The sequence below is a fragment of the Vanellus vanellus genome, assembly GCF_965231255.1.
Source record: "Vanellus vanellus genome assembly, chromosome: 24".
Classification (NCBI taxonomy): domain Eukaryota; kingdom Metazoa; phylum Chordata; class Aves; order Charadriiformes; family Charadriidae; genus Vanellus; species Vanellus vanellus.
In genome coordinates, this window is record NC_138929.1 from 3493997 (window position 1) to 3508129 (window position 14133).

General features: G+C 48.7%; 1 protein-coding gene across 4 annotated transcripts in view; it reads right to left on the reverse strand.

The window, feature by feature from the left end:
• The window catches only part of KANSL1 (KAT8 regulatory NSL complex subunit 1), a 106158-nt gene that overhangs the window by 24797 nt on the left and 67228 nt on the right, over window positions 1-14133 (reverse strand). For 3 of the 4 annotated variants that reach the window (XM_082494742.1, XM_082494739.1, XM_082494740.1), the window contains exons 3-4: window positions 6014-6155; window positions 830-934 (exon numbers count right to left, since the gene is read on the reverse strand). In XM_082494742.1, the coding sequence (XP_082350868.1) occupies window positions 830-934; window positions 6014-6155 (247 nt within the window). The remainder of the gene's footprint in view (window positions 1-829; window positions 935-6013; window positions 6156-14133) is intronic. The other variant, XM_082494741.1, reaches the window with a different exon arrangement.

The window sequence follows — 14133 nt, forward strand, 5'->3', positions numbered from 1 at the left end:
ACAGGAGAAAACACTTGAAGTACAATTTTATGGTCACTTCTAGTTCAGTTTTCTATCTGTATCTGTATCAACTACATTGAATATCCGTCTATGAAGCTCAAGCACTCCCGCTGCAGTGAAACTCAGTTTCTCCCCAAACACGGCATTAGGACAGAAAAGCGGGAGCGCTGCAGCTTGGCAGCAGGAGTTTGAGCCACGTAGGGACCATCCTTCTCCTCGTACTACACCACTTCAAAATCCTCCATTTTAATACGTCGATCTGTCCCGCAGGATCAAAAGTAATCACAGCCAAGCTGAACGGTACGATCGAGCCTTTAGTCTGTGCCCTACATTTCTGCATTAAATAATAAATACCTGGCACTCCGCATAGTTTCCAGTGCATCTCACTGAAATCATTAGTTCCCCTTCCAAGGGGTAACACTCAGGCAGATATTAATAGCCACATCTTTAGAAGCTTTTGCTAATTGTGCTGCTCTCAGTTTGAGGTGCTTTTTTGCTAGAGGGAAAGGATTAGTTAGGATTTTTAAGCTTCGCAAAATGCTAATGCATATTACAAAAGCACCCCGAGGAACTCTGTTCTAAAAGGTGTTTAAATCCTATCATTTATTAACCCCAAAATAACCTGGGAGGGGGCGAGTTACGCAGACCAACAGGTCAGCAATTCCCACGTGAAGTCCCGCAGAGGTGCTTCTGCAGGAGGCCAGTCCCACGCCAGACGTGCGGTTCGAGCGTCTCTCGCTACCGCAGCCTAAAAGGATGAACCTTCCCTACCCAAAAATTCACAAACACGAAGTATCTGGACCCAGTCACTTCTGCTGCTGGCACTTACCAGCCGGTCAGCCCCAGGCTCCAGCTTAACTTCAGCACTAACGGGACGGGATGCATCATCTACAGCAGGATCAGGGGGTGACGCTTCACCAAGAACTATCAGCCCCTGGAAGAGAGAGAAGGGAACAGGAATTAACTGCAGGTCCTTCTGTCTCAGCAGGGAAACTGCGCGTCCATCATCCCCCAGAAACTACACCGGCTGCACAGCAAGGCTTGCATTCCCACCGCATTTTTCAGACACGAAGCCAAACCGAATCCCCTGCTGCCCGGATTTTCCTGACATCTAAGCTGAACTCGGGAGGGGGAAGGACGGTGGCTGAAGCCAGATCACATGCCTTCAGCCCATTAATAGTAGACAGTTAGCTCCCTCTCGGGCAAAACTGCTGTAACGCCGCTGCCGTCCCGCTTCCCAGCCCTTCCCCTCCTCCTGCACGCGAACCGCACGCCAGCGTAACCAAAGAGAAGGTTTTGCTGTAGCGCGCCGCAGGAAACGGCTGCCGTCAGAGTACAAAGTGGAACTCGCCACCACAGCCAAGCAAACCATTCTGAGCGGGTGCCAAAAAGCTACAGTCAAACTTGTTACTCTGAGCAGATTTTTTCGAAGAAGTGATATTCACAAAACTCAATAAGGAAGGAAAAACACTGATAAACAAGCCATTGCTGGAAACCCAGCGGGACAAAGCACAGTGGCAGAGCACTGTTTTATCAGGCTTAACATATGTTGTCTTATTTGTGTTTTACTCTAAGTGAAGCTTGTTCTGAAGGCAGGACTGCTTTCTCTCTAAACAACACGAAGTAAAAGAAAATCATTATAATTACGCATATTCTGAGCTATTTTACAACAAAGCAGGCTAAGATGTGCAAGGGATTAGAGAGCTGGTGGAACCTACAGGCCACGAATACAGTCCAGGACAAAGACAAGCCAGAACAAGTTTGCATTTGGTCAAACAAGGAACTACGGAAAGGGCTGCTCAGATTAACAACGGGCAGATCAGTCAACGGAAAATAATTCTGCAGGTTGCACGGTGTGTCACAAGAAAGTGAGCCTGGAAGGGAACCTGGACCTGTTATCTGGAGAGGAGAGAGCTACAAGGCTTCCCTCAAAGGCCACAAAGTCCAGTCTTATGTGACCGATGCCGGGGAACGTGGCCATGGAAGTTACTCGTAAGGCTCATCTGACACCTTGACACAATCATCTGTACAACAGATCAGTGGCTTTGCAGAAAGACAGCGGTAGCCCATAGTTCGGGGTTACCTTATTTGAAAACAGTTCATAAACTAAATACAACTATACGTGGCCTCTGACCAGCAATGAGGAAGTAGCCAGCTTCCAGAATAAACATGATGACGGTTTTCTAGAGTTTTCTGACATCCCAGGAGGATGTTTAGTGCATGAGAGAGGCTGGAAGTCTAAACTCAACTAAATACTGCTGTGCAGTGCTACTCTTGAAAGATCCCTCTCTGAAAGCAACCCATCCCATTTCACCATTCCTTCTAGAAACACCCTCAGGCATGCTTCAGCAAAGAGGTCGGTCATCTCCAGATGTCAGGTGTAGGAGACCGTGGACACGAAAAAGGGAGAAACTGGGACTGAATCCAAAATTGGAACCAAGGAAACTGCTTCCCTTTGACACTCCAGAAAGCACTTGGGCTTCTCATTTTCTCAGTGAGAGATCGAGATGGGGAAGCATGGGCATCGGAAACAGAAACAGCCACCAAGGACTTCTGCCTTCAGTTTAAAGGAAGAGGATGAAGGGAGCTGCTCCACACCTCAGGCAGGAGCAGGAATTAAGCAGCCTTCTCTGTGACAGTCATAGGTTTGGTTTTCATGCCCTCGTACAGAAGCTGCTCTGCCCAAACCTCCCATGCACGCCAGTCCTCCTCTCTCAGCCCAGGAGACAGTCTCCGCGGACCCACAGACCTGCAGGTTGGATGGCATCTTCCTACTCAGGGCTCATGCTCTCCGCTTTGCTTCCAAGAGTTTTAAATCTCTGTTATTTATACACTTCTGAATAATAGAGAGGAATTAGAAGGGCAACATCAAATTTCCATCTCCCTTTCAGGAAAGGGAAAGGAGCAGCGCATCTGAATTATTCCAAGGTCACACAATACTCGTTTTTAACCAGCATTCTCCAGAACAAAGGAAAAAGGAAGGCCCTCTCCAATATTTATAGGCAAGTTTGCTGCTTCTTTACTCCCATTTTTGTCAGTAATTATGGCATTAATGAGAAGTCAATTGTACAGGTCTCAGATAGAGACAGATACAGAGAGAGATCTCAGATGTCTCACAGTCCTGTAAGAGTCAGCAGCTTCTGCCAAGGGTCTAATGGGCGAGGAAGAGGACTGACGCACATTAAGACACATCAGAAAGAGATTGAGTATCCTAAACAGCCCTGCAGAGGGACAGCAGCGTCTCTTATCGTGCCCTAAGCCCGACATACCAGTGCAGACACAGGAAACTCATGTGAGAGCTGCAAATTCCTCCAGCGAGAGGCTCCTCCTAACTCCCATCCCACCCTTCCCATCACGGGTTTCTCTTGATTCAGCAGCTCCAAGCAGACCACAGCCCTCCCCACGGGACAGGCTGTGCACAGACCAGACCGAAACCTTGAAGGGAACATGGAGAACTTGCCTCGGATGGGCTGGGAACAAGTCAAACCTGGGTCTGCAGAGACAACGTGCAAAACAACCCCATCTTTAAGGAGTTACGGTCACTGTATTTCAACCAAGTCTGCCACCGCGCTAAATTCCTGCAGGAGCCCTTCATCTTAATTTACCTCTTATTCCATCTAAGAGTGAAACTCATAGGAGACACAGGAAGAGAGGAAAAACGCTGTTTGTTCCTTTTCAAACACGGAGCATCTGCCGCCCATGCAGGCAGGGAGGTGCGAAGGCTCTGCATGGGGGGACCCGCACTGTGCCGCACCCCATTTAAAAACGGCCCAACAAAGCACATTTGTGAAAAGAAACAAAACCACCTTAGTACCTTCATGGACGTCCAGTTCCTTAAATTAACTGTATGCAGTCGTTAAAACCAACAGAAAACCAAAGGCACAACACTCCGCTAATTTTTAAGCACCAGAAAACACACTGTTTTACAACTAACTCTGAACGCAGGCTCGCTGGTTTGCTGTTTTCCTCCGCATCTCACCAGGCTCCGACCGAGCCGATCCCAATGTGCTGAAAACACAATTACTGCTGAGACACCCAGGCAGCAGCGTACCTTCAAAACAGAAGGTTACTTTCGGCCACCTGGCCCTTCTCTTGCTTCGATCTGACAAAGCAATGCATCTTTCTTGAAGGGTACGCTGGGATGTAAACCTTAACATATAACGGTAATCAGCCTAAAAAAGGAGTAAAATAGAATAGCAACTTTGAATTCCTGCAGCGGCTAAGTTTTAACCTCCTTATGGCCAAATAAGCTAGAGTTAAGTGATGCTGACAGAAAAAACAAGGTGTCCCCAAATTCTTTACTTGTCCTTGTACAATTTGAAGCCAAATCTGTTCCAACAAGACCCTTCTACTACTGAAACATGCACTCGCTTCCCCAGTCTTCTGTACTCCCAAGCTGCTTTTATGAATCTTACTCTCAGTTTTTCATTGACGAAAACAGAACATATTTCGCAAGGGATCCTTGAGCTCCACAACACCAAGATGACCACAGCTGGGTGCCAGCGGTGATCCCCATGAAGTCCTATCAGAAAGAGGGGGTATTTGATACCCGTTTCCTTGTTCGGGAAGGACAGCCACTGCCAAATGCTCAACATCTGAACCCTTCTGCCACTCCAAGTGGCGTGCTGCATTGTAAATTCACGTATTGGGTTATCGCAGTTGAGGAGGGTTTGTTTGAACAAAAGAAAAAAGATGACATCCTGTTTGCCGAAACCTCAGATGTACTTTTCAACTTTGACACAATATCGTGACGTTCTCCTTCCAGACCTACAGACTGCAACTTTAGATAAAAACAGACGGGATGCTTGTAGCCACCATCAGGCCATTTCACAGGGACTGTGAAGTTGTCATCATCTGTCGAAAGCACTGAATCTTCCACTTCATCAGGTGAGTTTTCTCATTTCTTCCATTACTTAACTTCTAGCATATAAAGGTTTAGCTATTTTGCATTTTATACTTAGAGACCATCTTGCATGATCGGCTTTCTTAAGACAGGAGGAAGACAATTCTTTCTGAAACCGGTTCATTAATTTGACATACAGACCGCTGCCCAGAAGCCTTTTGCTCTAATCTCGGTGATGCATTCCGTTCAGCAAGTCACGCTCTTCAAGTCATGCTCTTCGTCATTTACAGCCCTCACTCACTCCACTAGCCTGTTTTTCTACATAGCTGCATAAAAGTCCAGTCCCCCTCCCCTGCCTGTGCCTTCCACCCGCCTGGAAGTCTCCCTCCCCACTGCCCCGGAGCACCGCACATCTTGGGAAAAGCCTTTGCTGGCCTCAGAATTCCTGAGGATCTGTAAGTTGATGCAATACCGTGAGCCTTCTTGCCACAAACTCCAGACATTCCTCCCTCCAAGGCCTGACATTTAGACGTGCATGCCTGAACAAGTCTCGATAACAATTCCTTCCTCATCCCTTCTCTGCTCTCCCCCATTCTCCCACCATCTCAGAGCAAGTCTGAAAAAAATTATTCCTGCCACAGAGAAAGGTCAGCACCTAGAAATGGTCTTTTTTTTTTTTTTATGATACAGACTCAATTTTATGCCTGTGCTATGTGATAGCATCTGTAGTTAACTTCCTCGACAGTCCCCTCCCTTCCCCAATAAGTCTCTTGTTAAGCCGTTCCTTATCCCCATCTTCAGCTACTCTCAAAAGAAAGAATGGGAAGGGTGTTTTTTTTTTAAAATCAAATAAAAAAGAGAAAAGCTGGAACAGTGGGAACAGCAACATGCATGCAAAAGCAATAGTTTTGTTCAGTACCCAAAGATTGACTTTAAAGTAAGGTATTGCTCTCTTCATGTTACCATATTGAACCAGAGAAAGGAACTGCACTCAGCCCATGCCAAATAGCATCACCATTAGTCACAAGTGTGCAATATGCTTTTTGAGAGATGCAGGGGGGGAGGAAAGCATCAGACTTTGTATACACAGTCTCCACTGCATTAGAAAAGAGAGCCGTTAGGAGGCAGACAGCAAAATCACACGTATCCAAACCTGCTCCTGGTCCTCACCTTATTGGCTCTAATCTGCTTGTAAATGTCCGTTTGCTGCCGGATTCGGTATTCCAGGTCTGAGACGTGGGCTTGGAGCCAATTCCAGCGACTGACGATGGCTGCACGGTCTGCTGCCCATCTCCACTCTGCCCTTCGCCTCCTGGAAAAACAGAGAGGGGAAGGGGGGATTATTTTGAATGTGAGTTTAATTATGCAGTCCACAAAAAAACCTAGCAGAACTGACAGATAGATCAAAAGCTACATACTGAATGGCATGACTGATACCATCTAGCCACTGCTAATAATTACCAATCCAACTACAGACGTGCTATAAAAGCCATGCCTCCGCAGAGCAATATTAAAACAACTTTTGGTACCCAGTGATTGAAGTCCTGCCTATGCAAGCGTTACGATTTTATTCCACGCTTCGCTGAACCAGCAGCTCCAGTCCTACCTGGCCACATCTGCCAGACCCACTTTTCCAAGTCTTGGAGAAAATAAAACCCCATCTGCCCTCCCTTCCTCGACGCAGCCCCTTAAAAAAAAGACCTCTGTCATCAATTGCAAAAGATGCCTGAACACCAGTGCATACCATGTGGCCATGATTAAAACTCAGCGGCAAGTTTCACAACACACCATCATTGGGTTTGAAGAGTAACCACCGCTTGTAGAGGAGCAACAGAGCTAACAGCACCTTGCACAAGCTGCTCCCCTGCAGGGAGATGCTGCGACGGAAAGCGGGCAACAGTGAACTTGATTTCTGCAGCTGATGGTTTGACTGGGCAGGAAAAAACATCACAAAGTGATCAACTCCTCCTGATCTCCGGGCTCAGAGGCGCAATGCGAGAGAAGGCGAACACGTGTGGGTGCACAGGGGGAACCCACATGCTTTGCAACTCTTGACTGATTTCCTACTGTCTTTATCTCTGCTGCAAACACAAAGTACGGCTCTGCAGGAGCATAAATACGCTTTTGCTAGTGCATGGACTACACCATTGCATTTTATGGTCAGCTGTTACCAAAACACCCTTACTCTCTACTACAGCACTCCAAGGCAGAAAGGAACACAAAGGTGGGAAGGTACCTGCAAATCCACGGCTCCGCTCTCCCACATTAAAAACCATAATATTATGAAAATATACCCCAAGGATCCTGATTCCAGTGGATAAATACTCAGGCTACCCAAAAAGGAAGAAAATCACAGCGTGGTGCAGAAACAAAGCATCAGCAGAAAGTGGATGCACAAATCCAGTGCCACTGCGCAAAACCTCTGTTACAGCTGGTTGTTTGGCAATTAAGAAATTAATCACAAAAGAATTCCCTTTGGTGCACAGGGCAGAGGAGCCACAGGAATGTCCAGATTTTTCTTCCAAAATCTAACCAAGAAGCCTTCTGCTGAGATGAACCCGTTTCAAAGCGTTCTCACCAGCCCTTACAGCAAAAGCAGCACGTGGTAAATGAGATTTACTACTGAAGCACCCCCAGCTGTAGAGATCGTAAGCAACAGCAACAATCAAGTTCTTGGAAAAATCTACACCTCTTATGCATCTGCCCTTATTTAGGCGTACTGCTACCAAATGCACTTGCCTAAAAAAAAAAAAAAAAAAAAATGCACCAGGGTTATTACAAGTTTCAAATCAACTAACAGAAATACCCTGAAAAGGAGGAGTTGGTGCCTTCGAACTGCAAGTGAAACCCACAAATTTAGAACAAGACACGTTCTCCATATTCTTGCTGGACCTCCCAGCTGTGTGGGCGATGTCGCTTTGGTGCCAATTTAGACGAGGTCAGATTTCCACCAAAACGGGCAATTGTATCCTCTGCCTACAGCCCTCCCTGCCTCTCCAGCCTCCCAGCCCTCCCCAAGACCATTTTCAAAGCACTTTTAGGAGTTTAAGTCCTTCTTTCAGGAGTCTTTACCTGCGTAAAGTGCTTGCTCTATTTTGATCGACGCTGACCTTATGTTAGGTGGAAATTTTAATATTTATTGTAGACGGATGCCACAGTGAGGCCAGATCTCAATCCTCCATCACTTACACCGAGGATAGAGCCAGCAGAGCCCGAGACAAAAGGCAGCCAAAGCAGCTGAGCACTGGGGCTGGGCAAAGGTCTGACATACCCTCCCAGCAAGGCAGAGTGACCACAGGGTTGATCTGGTTTCCAGTGGGCTGAGCAGCTGCCAAGACCACCCCAGCATCACCCCATCACGCAGCTCGAACCCACACCTCAGCCCCATCACGCTTTACTCTGTTCCAAGAAGGGTAATGTCTTGTGAGCTTTACGGTCCCTCCTCCCCGCAAGGCATCTCCAGTCTGAGCCTAAACAGCACGGAGTCCCCTCCAGGACAGGGGTGGGCAGAAGGGCAGTGTTTGGGAAGCCGATCTGCTGTATCTCACAGAGAGGTTTCTCCAAGCATTGCTGGAAAAGCAGTGCTGCTCTGACTCCATCACCCACAGGACCAACAGGGTTTTCACATTGTAGTTTCCCACAAGACTTTCCAGAACGGGTTACTTCGGACAGCCACGTTTCAGTACCATTCTACCATATTCTACTATACGGCAGCCCAGAAGGCCAACCGTAGCCTGGGCTGCATCAAAAGAAGTGTGGCCAGCAGGGCAAGGGAGGGGATGCTGCCCCTCTGCTTGGCTCTGGTGAGACTCCACCTGCAGTGCTGCCTCCAGCTCAGGGAGTCCAAACACGGAGCTGTTGGAGCGGGGCCAGAGGAGGCCCCGGAGATGCTGGGAGGGCTGGAGCCCCTCTGCTGGGAGGACAGGCTGGGAGAGTTGGGGGGGTTCAGCCTGGAGAAGAGAAGGCTCCGGGGAGACCTTAGAGCCCCTTCCAGTGCCTAAAGGGGGCCTACAAAAAGGCTGGAGAGAGACTTTTTACAAGGGCATGTAATAATAGGATGAGGGGTAATGGCTTAAACTAGAAGAGGGGAGATTGAGATGAGATATGAGGAAGAACTTCTTGCCTGTGCAGGTGGTGAGCCCCTGGTGCAGGGTGCCCCGAGAAGCTGTGGCTGCCCCATCCCTGGAGGTGCTCAAGGCCGGGTTGGACGGGGCTTGGAGCAACCTGGGCTGGGGGGAGGTGTCCCTGCCCAGGGCAGGGGGGTTCGACTAGATGATCTTCAAGGTCCCTTCCATCCTAAACAACTCTGATTCTATGATTCATACTCTCATTTCAGAAACTAAGAACAATTTTACTGGAGAACAGTTCATTTTTTTTAATAGCTTCAACCCAGGAAAGACCTCTGCAATGGCAGTGGCTGCTTTTCCGGCATCTTCAGCATTAGTGGATGCAACAGACCATCTGGACCCCTAGAAAGTTTAGGGCTCTAAGCCAGATCTCAGCAGGCTTCACTTTGCTCTCTGGGGATCCACAGAGCATTGGGAATTGTTTTTAGAAGTACCAAAAGCTGCTGAAAGCACCTCCACTCCGCCAGCTCCCTTGCTTGCCTCTGCAACATTATAAAGCACCCATGCCTGCTGGAACAATACTGGCCTGCTCCATTAAATATATCTCATTCTTTTGCTCAGATTACCCAGAAATTAAGATTGAGTATAAAGAACACTTTACACCCATTTAGATTCTTAAGTGACAGGGCAGAGCAAGCAGCAGCAGACCTGCTCTTCACCTTAAAATCAGGACACATCCTACCCCAGAAAAACCCACTGGATTTAAACCAAAAATAAACCAAGAAAGCGAAACACAGTAATGTATACTTCATCCTCTGACACCCTGCGGCATAGGTGGAGGAGGGGAAGATACATAATGATGGCTCAGCCACACTTTCCAAAACAGTATTGAGCGTAGTGTGGTCCTCTATATTTAGAATTAAGCTTTTTTCAGAGCTCGTTCAATTACACTCTTTGCTGCGATGTGCTGTCAGCAACATATATGTGTTTTCCTCATGTAGATCAGCTTCTGGATAACAAGCTGTGTAGCTTCTTCAGCTTTAATCTCTATACAAATACTTTGCGAGAATGATTATTTTCTCGACTAGCACTAGAAAGTAGCAACCACGCACAAAACACAGCATCCGAAGGCGCTGCAGTCAGTACCGGCAGTCGCCTCAAACCTCAGCCAGACACCCCGCTCCGGGGAGGGAACCCACTTCCTTTCTTTCTAAAGATGAAGGGACTTTAACATGGCAATTAATACAAGTTATTTGCCCAAATCAGGTTTGGGATTAAGCCAAAGACAACTGAAGAGACGGACAGATGGCTGCAGAGAGCGAGGTCGCTGCGTGGCTCATCTGGAGAGCGGTCTTGTGCTTCGAGAGGCAAAGCCGGCGCCGGCAGTAACGCCGGCAGCAGCAGCGCAGTGGAGTCCTGCATCCGCCAAGGGAAGCACTCACCACGCTGCTGCACGGGCGTGCGTGGTGCGACTGCAAGCCCTTGCACAAGATACAGCCTGTTTTGATGGCACGGGACAGCCCCTCCAGCTGGGACAGGAGGGTAAGCTCACAGAACAGCACAGAAAATTAATTATTTAGGAGCCTGATATTTTAAAAAAATAAACAGTTTCCCAGGTGGACTCGTTCCCCTTCTGCAGGCATCAGTGTGCGCAGGAGAGCGGCTGCAGCAGTCGACGCGACAGGAGTGACAGCCGCCCCCAGTGTGGCACTGTGCTGGACCGATGAGGACAGCGTCCCGCAAACTTCAGCAGATGGTGCGTGGGTGCCGAACTAGCAGCCTTACGTCTCCGCGCGCAGAGGGAACCCACATATAACCAAAAGGTGCCCAAAAGGGCTGGGGTGTATTAAAAAGAGCATGGCCAGCAGGTGGAAGGGGGCTGCGGGGCTTCACGGGGAGGGGGCGAGGGAAGAATGGGATCCCTGGCCCCGTCGGTGGTGAAAGACCTCAAATCCTGCCCTTTGTGGCTGGAGCCTCAAACCAGTGCCAGGCTCCCAGATGTGCCGTACTGTGCCCACCTCTCCAGCAGAAACACACAGCTTGTAGGAAACTACAGGAACAAACGTCATCAGCATGACAAATTCTTCTTCCTAAAAAACAGCGGTTAGTTTAATATTCTAATTTTTTAATAAGCACTATAAATACAGCCCTGCCGATGAACACGGCAACCTCGGTCGATGCATTTCCATCGGTACAACCCGTGCCAGACCCGGTTCAGTTGTCTCAGCAGTCGAGGTGCTGTAAAAGCTGTACAAGCTCCATGTAGATAAGCCCTCCCTAACACAACCTCCACCTACGACACGGCCTTAAACCAAGCATGTGTATAAAAATCAAGTCAAAGCCATCCACAAAGCACTTCTGAGTGAAGACACACAGGGATCCTTCCACTTCCAAGGAACGGCACATCCGTGCCCTCCTCCCCCGAGCAGGTTTTATACATTAGAGGAAATTCAGGCCCACCGAGTTCCCTGCTACTGGCTGGTTTTGTACCCGCAAATCTTACGAGACTCATTTTGCTTCTTCTGGACCCCAGAGAAGCTGCGTTGCCGCCCTCCACCATGCAACCGGTGGTGAGAAGCCCCTGCTGGCCTTCAGTCCATCTTGCTTTCTGCTGAGTCCATGCAGCTGAACGCCAACGGGGCGGAGAGAAACTAAGAGAATTAGAGATTAGCAGAATTATTTTTCCCCGCGGGACTGCCCTACTAAAGGCCCAGCTGCAAGCGAACAGAGCAGATCCACCAGCTGCTGCTAAACCATCCTGATAATGACACGGAGCAGGATAGAAAAACAAAGTTAAAAGATTTCAGATTGGAAAGTTACAGACTGGAGGGGAACTATGATCAGAACCACTTCTAGGAGTCAGCAGTAATGAAAGAGGAGAAGCAGCCACCAGGGTCTGGAGCGTGATGGTTTCTGCCACCCAGAGCACTTCAGCAAACCCAAATCATCCTGATGTTCAATGAGGAATAACAGGTCGCACTGGAAGAAAAAAAAGAGTCAACGCCAGGAAGAGAGAGAAACACGACACACAAATGCTGAAAAACTTTTCATGCCACCAAGCAGCCTGCGTGGTAGAATAGCAATGGGAGAAGTTCACCGTGAGCCGGAAAGCGCTGTCGGCAGCGAAGCAGGATCCCCGCGGCAAGCGGCACAGCCCTGCTGGCTCTGCTCACCTCATGTACTGGCCAGAGCAGGGGACCCGGCACAGCCTGGGGCTCCGGCGGGTGGGAAAGTCCCTGGCTGTGGCACCGCCGGCCTCTCCCCTCCAGCGCAGATACAGAGCAACGCTGCAACACGAGGCAATGCCCTGCGGCTCTCCAGGCACCTTCCATATGGCTCCCCTCCTCCACTATTTATTGGCATATACCCAGGGGCTTTTCTGTCCCCTGAAATGCAGTCACCTACCAACGCAGAGGCCATTCTATATTTACTCTCCCCCTTCCCACGCAGCTTTCAATGGAAGAAATCACCGAAGATCACCACATATGGTTCAGAGCCCCAGATTTTGAGACCTCCCAAAAGTCACGCAACCTCAGCCTCCCTCGCCTGCCAGAGGCGAGCTGGATAGGCGTTAGCTGACTTCATGTAGGAGTTCACCATGGCATTAGGACAGACCCCAAGAGGTAGAGTATAGGACAATTCTGGAAGAAGATAATAAAGTATCTGTCCACCAAATGAGGCTTCAGTACTGGAAATGAGGAGATGCTTGCCAGCTGACCCACAACTAGGGCTCCACTTTGAGAATCCTGAACGTGCCCATGCTGTGGGGAGAAGGATTTAGTCTCTAGCATCCAGCCAAGACACAGCTGGGTCAACATTTCACTATCCGAGGGAGAAGGAAGGGAGTAGAGACTGTAAAACAATGTCCCATGGACCTTCCTCTGCAAGACTGCCTGCACGGAGCTGATTCTTCATGGAGGTCTCCATCCTGACCCACTTTTGTGCTATATGGCCAAATTCTCCTTTTCTTGGGTTGTCTGATCCCACCGCCCATGTTGACTTGCTACAATCCCACCCCGGCACACGATATCCTTTTCCACCAAAGGCACAGCCCACACTGAAAACCTGGGATTGTTCTGGAGCTACTATCCATGTTCACCTCTCGTGGGTCTACCAGGCTTCGGATCTGTCGGGGGGGTTGTCAAAAAAGCAGGCTGGGTGCTACTGGTTTGCCATGAACTGCTCCTAACATCCCAGCTGGCTGGCTCTGGATTGATAACAACCTGCTTTTGGCCTCATATGGCTCTTCACACACTTGTCCTCTCCCTGAGGAACCATGAAGAAACACACGTGCGAGATCTCATCCTCAGCCACACACATCTCCCAGACTGCACCGGCCAATTTGCAACTGCAGGAAGCCACAAGTCTCAAGTTTGATTCTGCTCCAAAAATCTCTGCACAAGCTGCCTTCCTCTGCCCAGCTCTGTACTCAACTCCACATCCCACTGCATCACACCGCTGCCAAAACACTCGGAGGTACACTTCGTGCCTTCCTGAGAGCTGCCCAAGTACCAGTACTTGATGCAATTCACTGTTCTTAACTAGAAGAGGGATCTTGCCGCCAGCTACAGCAAACAAAAACGGGGCACACCAGAGCTAAGTTCCCGTTTCCACCTGGGATGTTCAGCAGGGACAAAACCTGCCAACAGACCACAAAAGCAGTTTCGAATATGACAGTTTATGACATTCAGCTGTCAAATCTATTAAAGGGCAAATCACCCATATTAATTCTGCATGCTTTCCTTGCATTACCTACCACAAGGCAGCAGCCCCAGGGCAAAGTTTAGTAGTGCGAATGCAATGTGATGCTTCATGTCCATACTGGTGCGATGCCTACTCCTGAACAATACTGAGCTGCCACGAGACGTCTCACGGTTAAATCAACTCCTGTCGATTCACCGGGAACTGAGAAACATCAGTATTAAAACCGGGTTAAAAAAAGTTCCCCATTCCCTTTCTCTGCTCATATACTGAGGGGCTCAAATGCCCGTAGTGAAAATAAAGTAAAATATCAGGACACATGGTGTTAGAGTCCATGCTAGGGACAGCGTTAGCTATGCTTACGCACCATGAAAACCCAGGACAAGCCCAAGTAAGAAGCCATGTGCTCTGCCCACATATACAATTCTGACAACAAAAAAATCTAAGAGTCATCCCCCAAGCACTACTTTTTAATTTTGCAACTACTTCGCACCTTTCTCAATTGTTCTCATGATCTTTAAT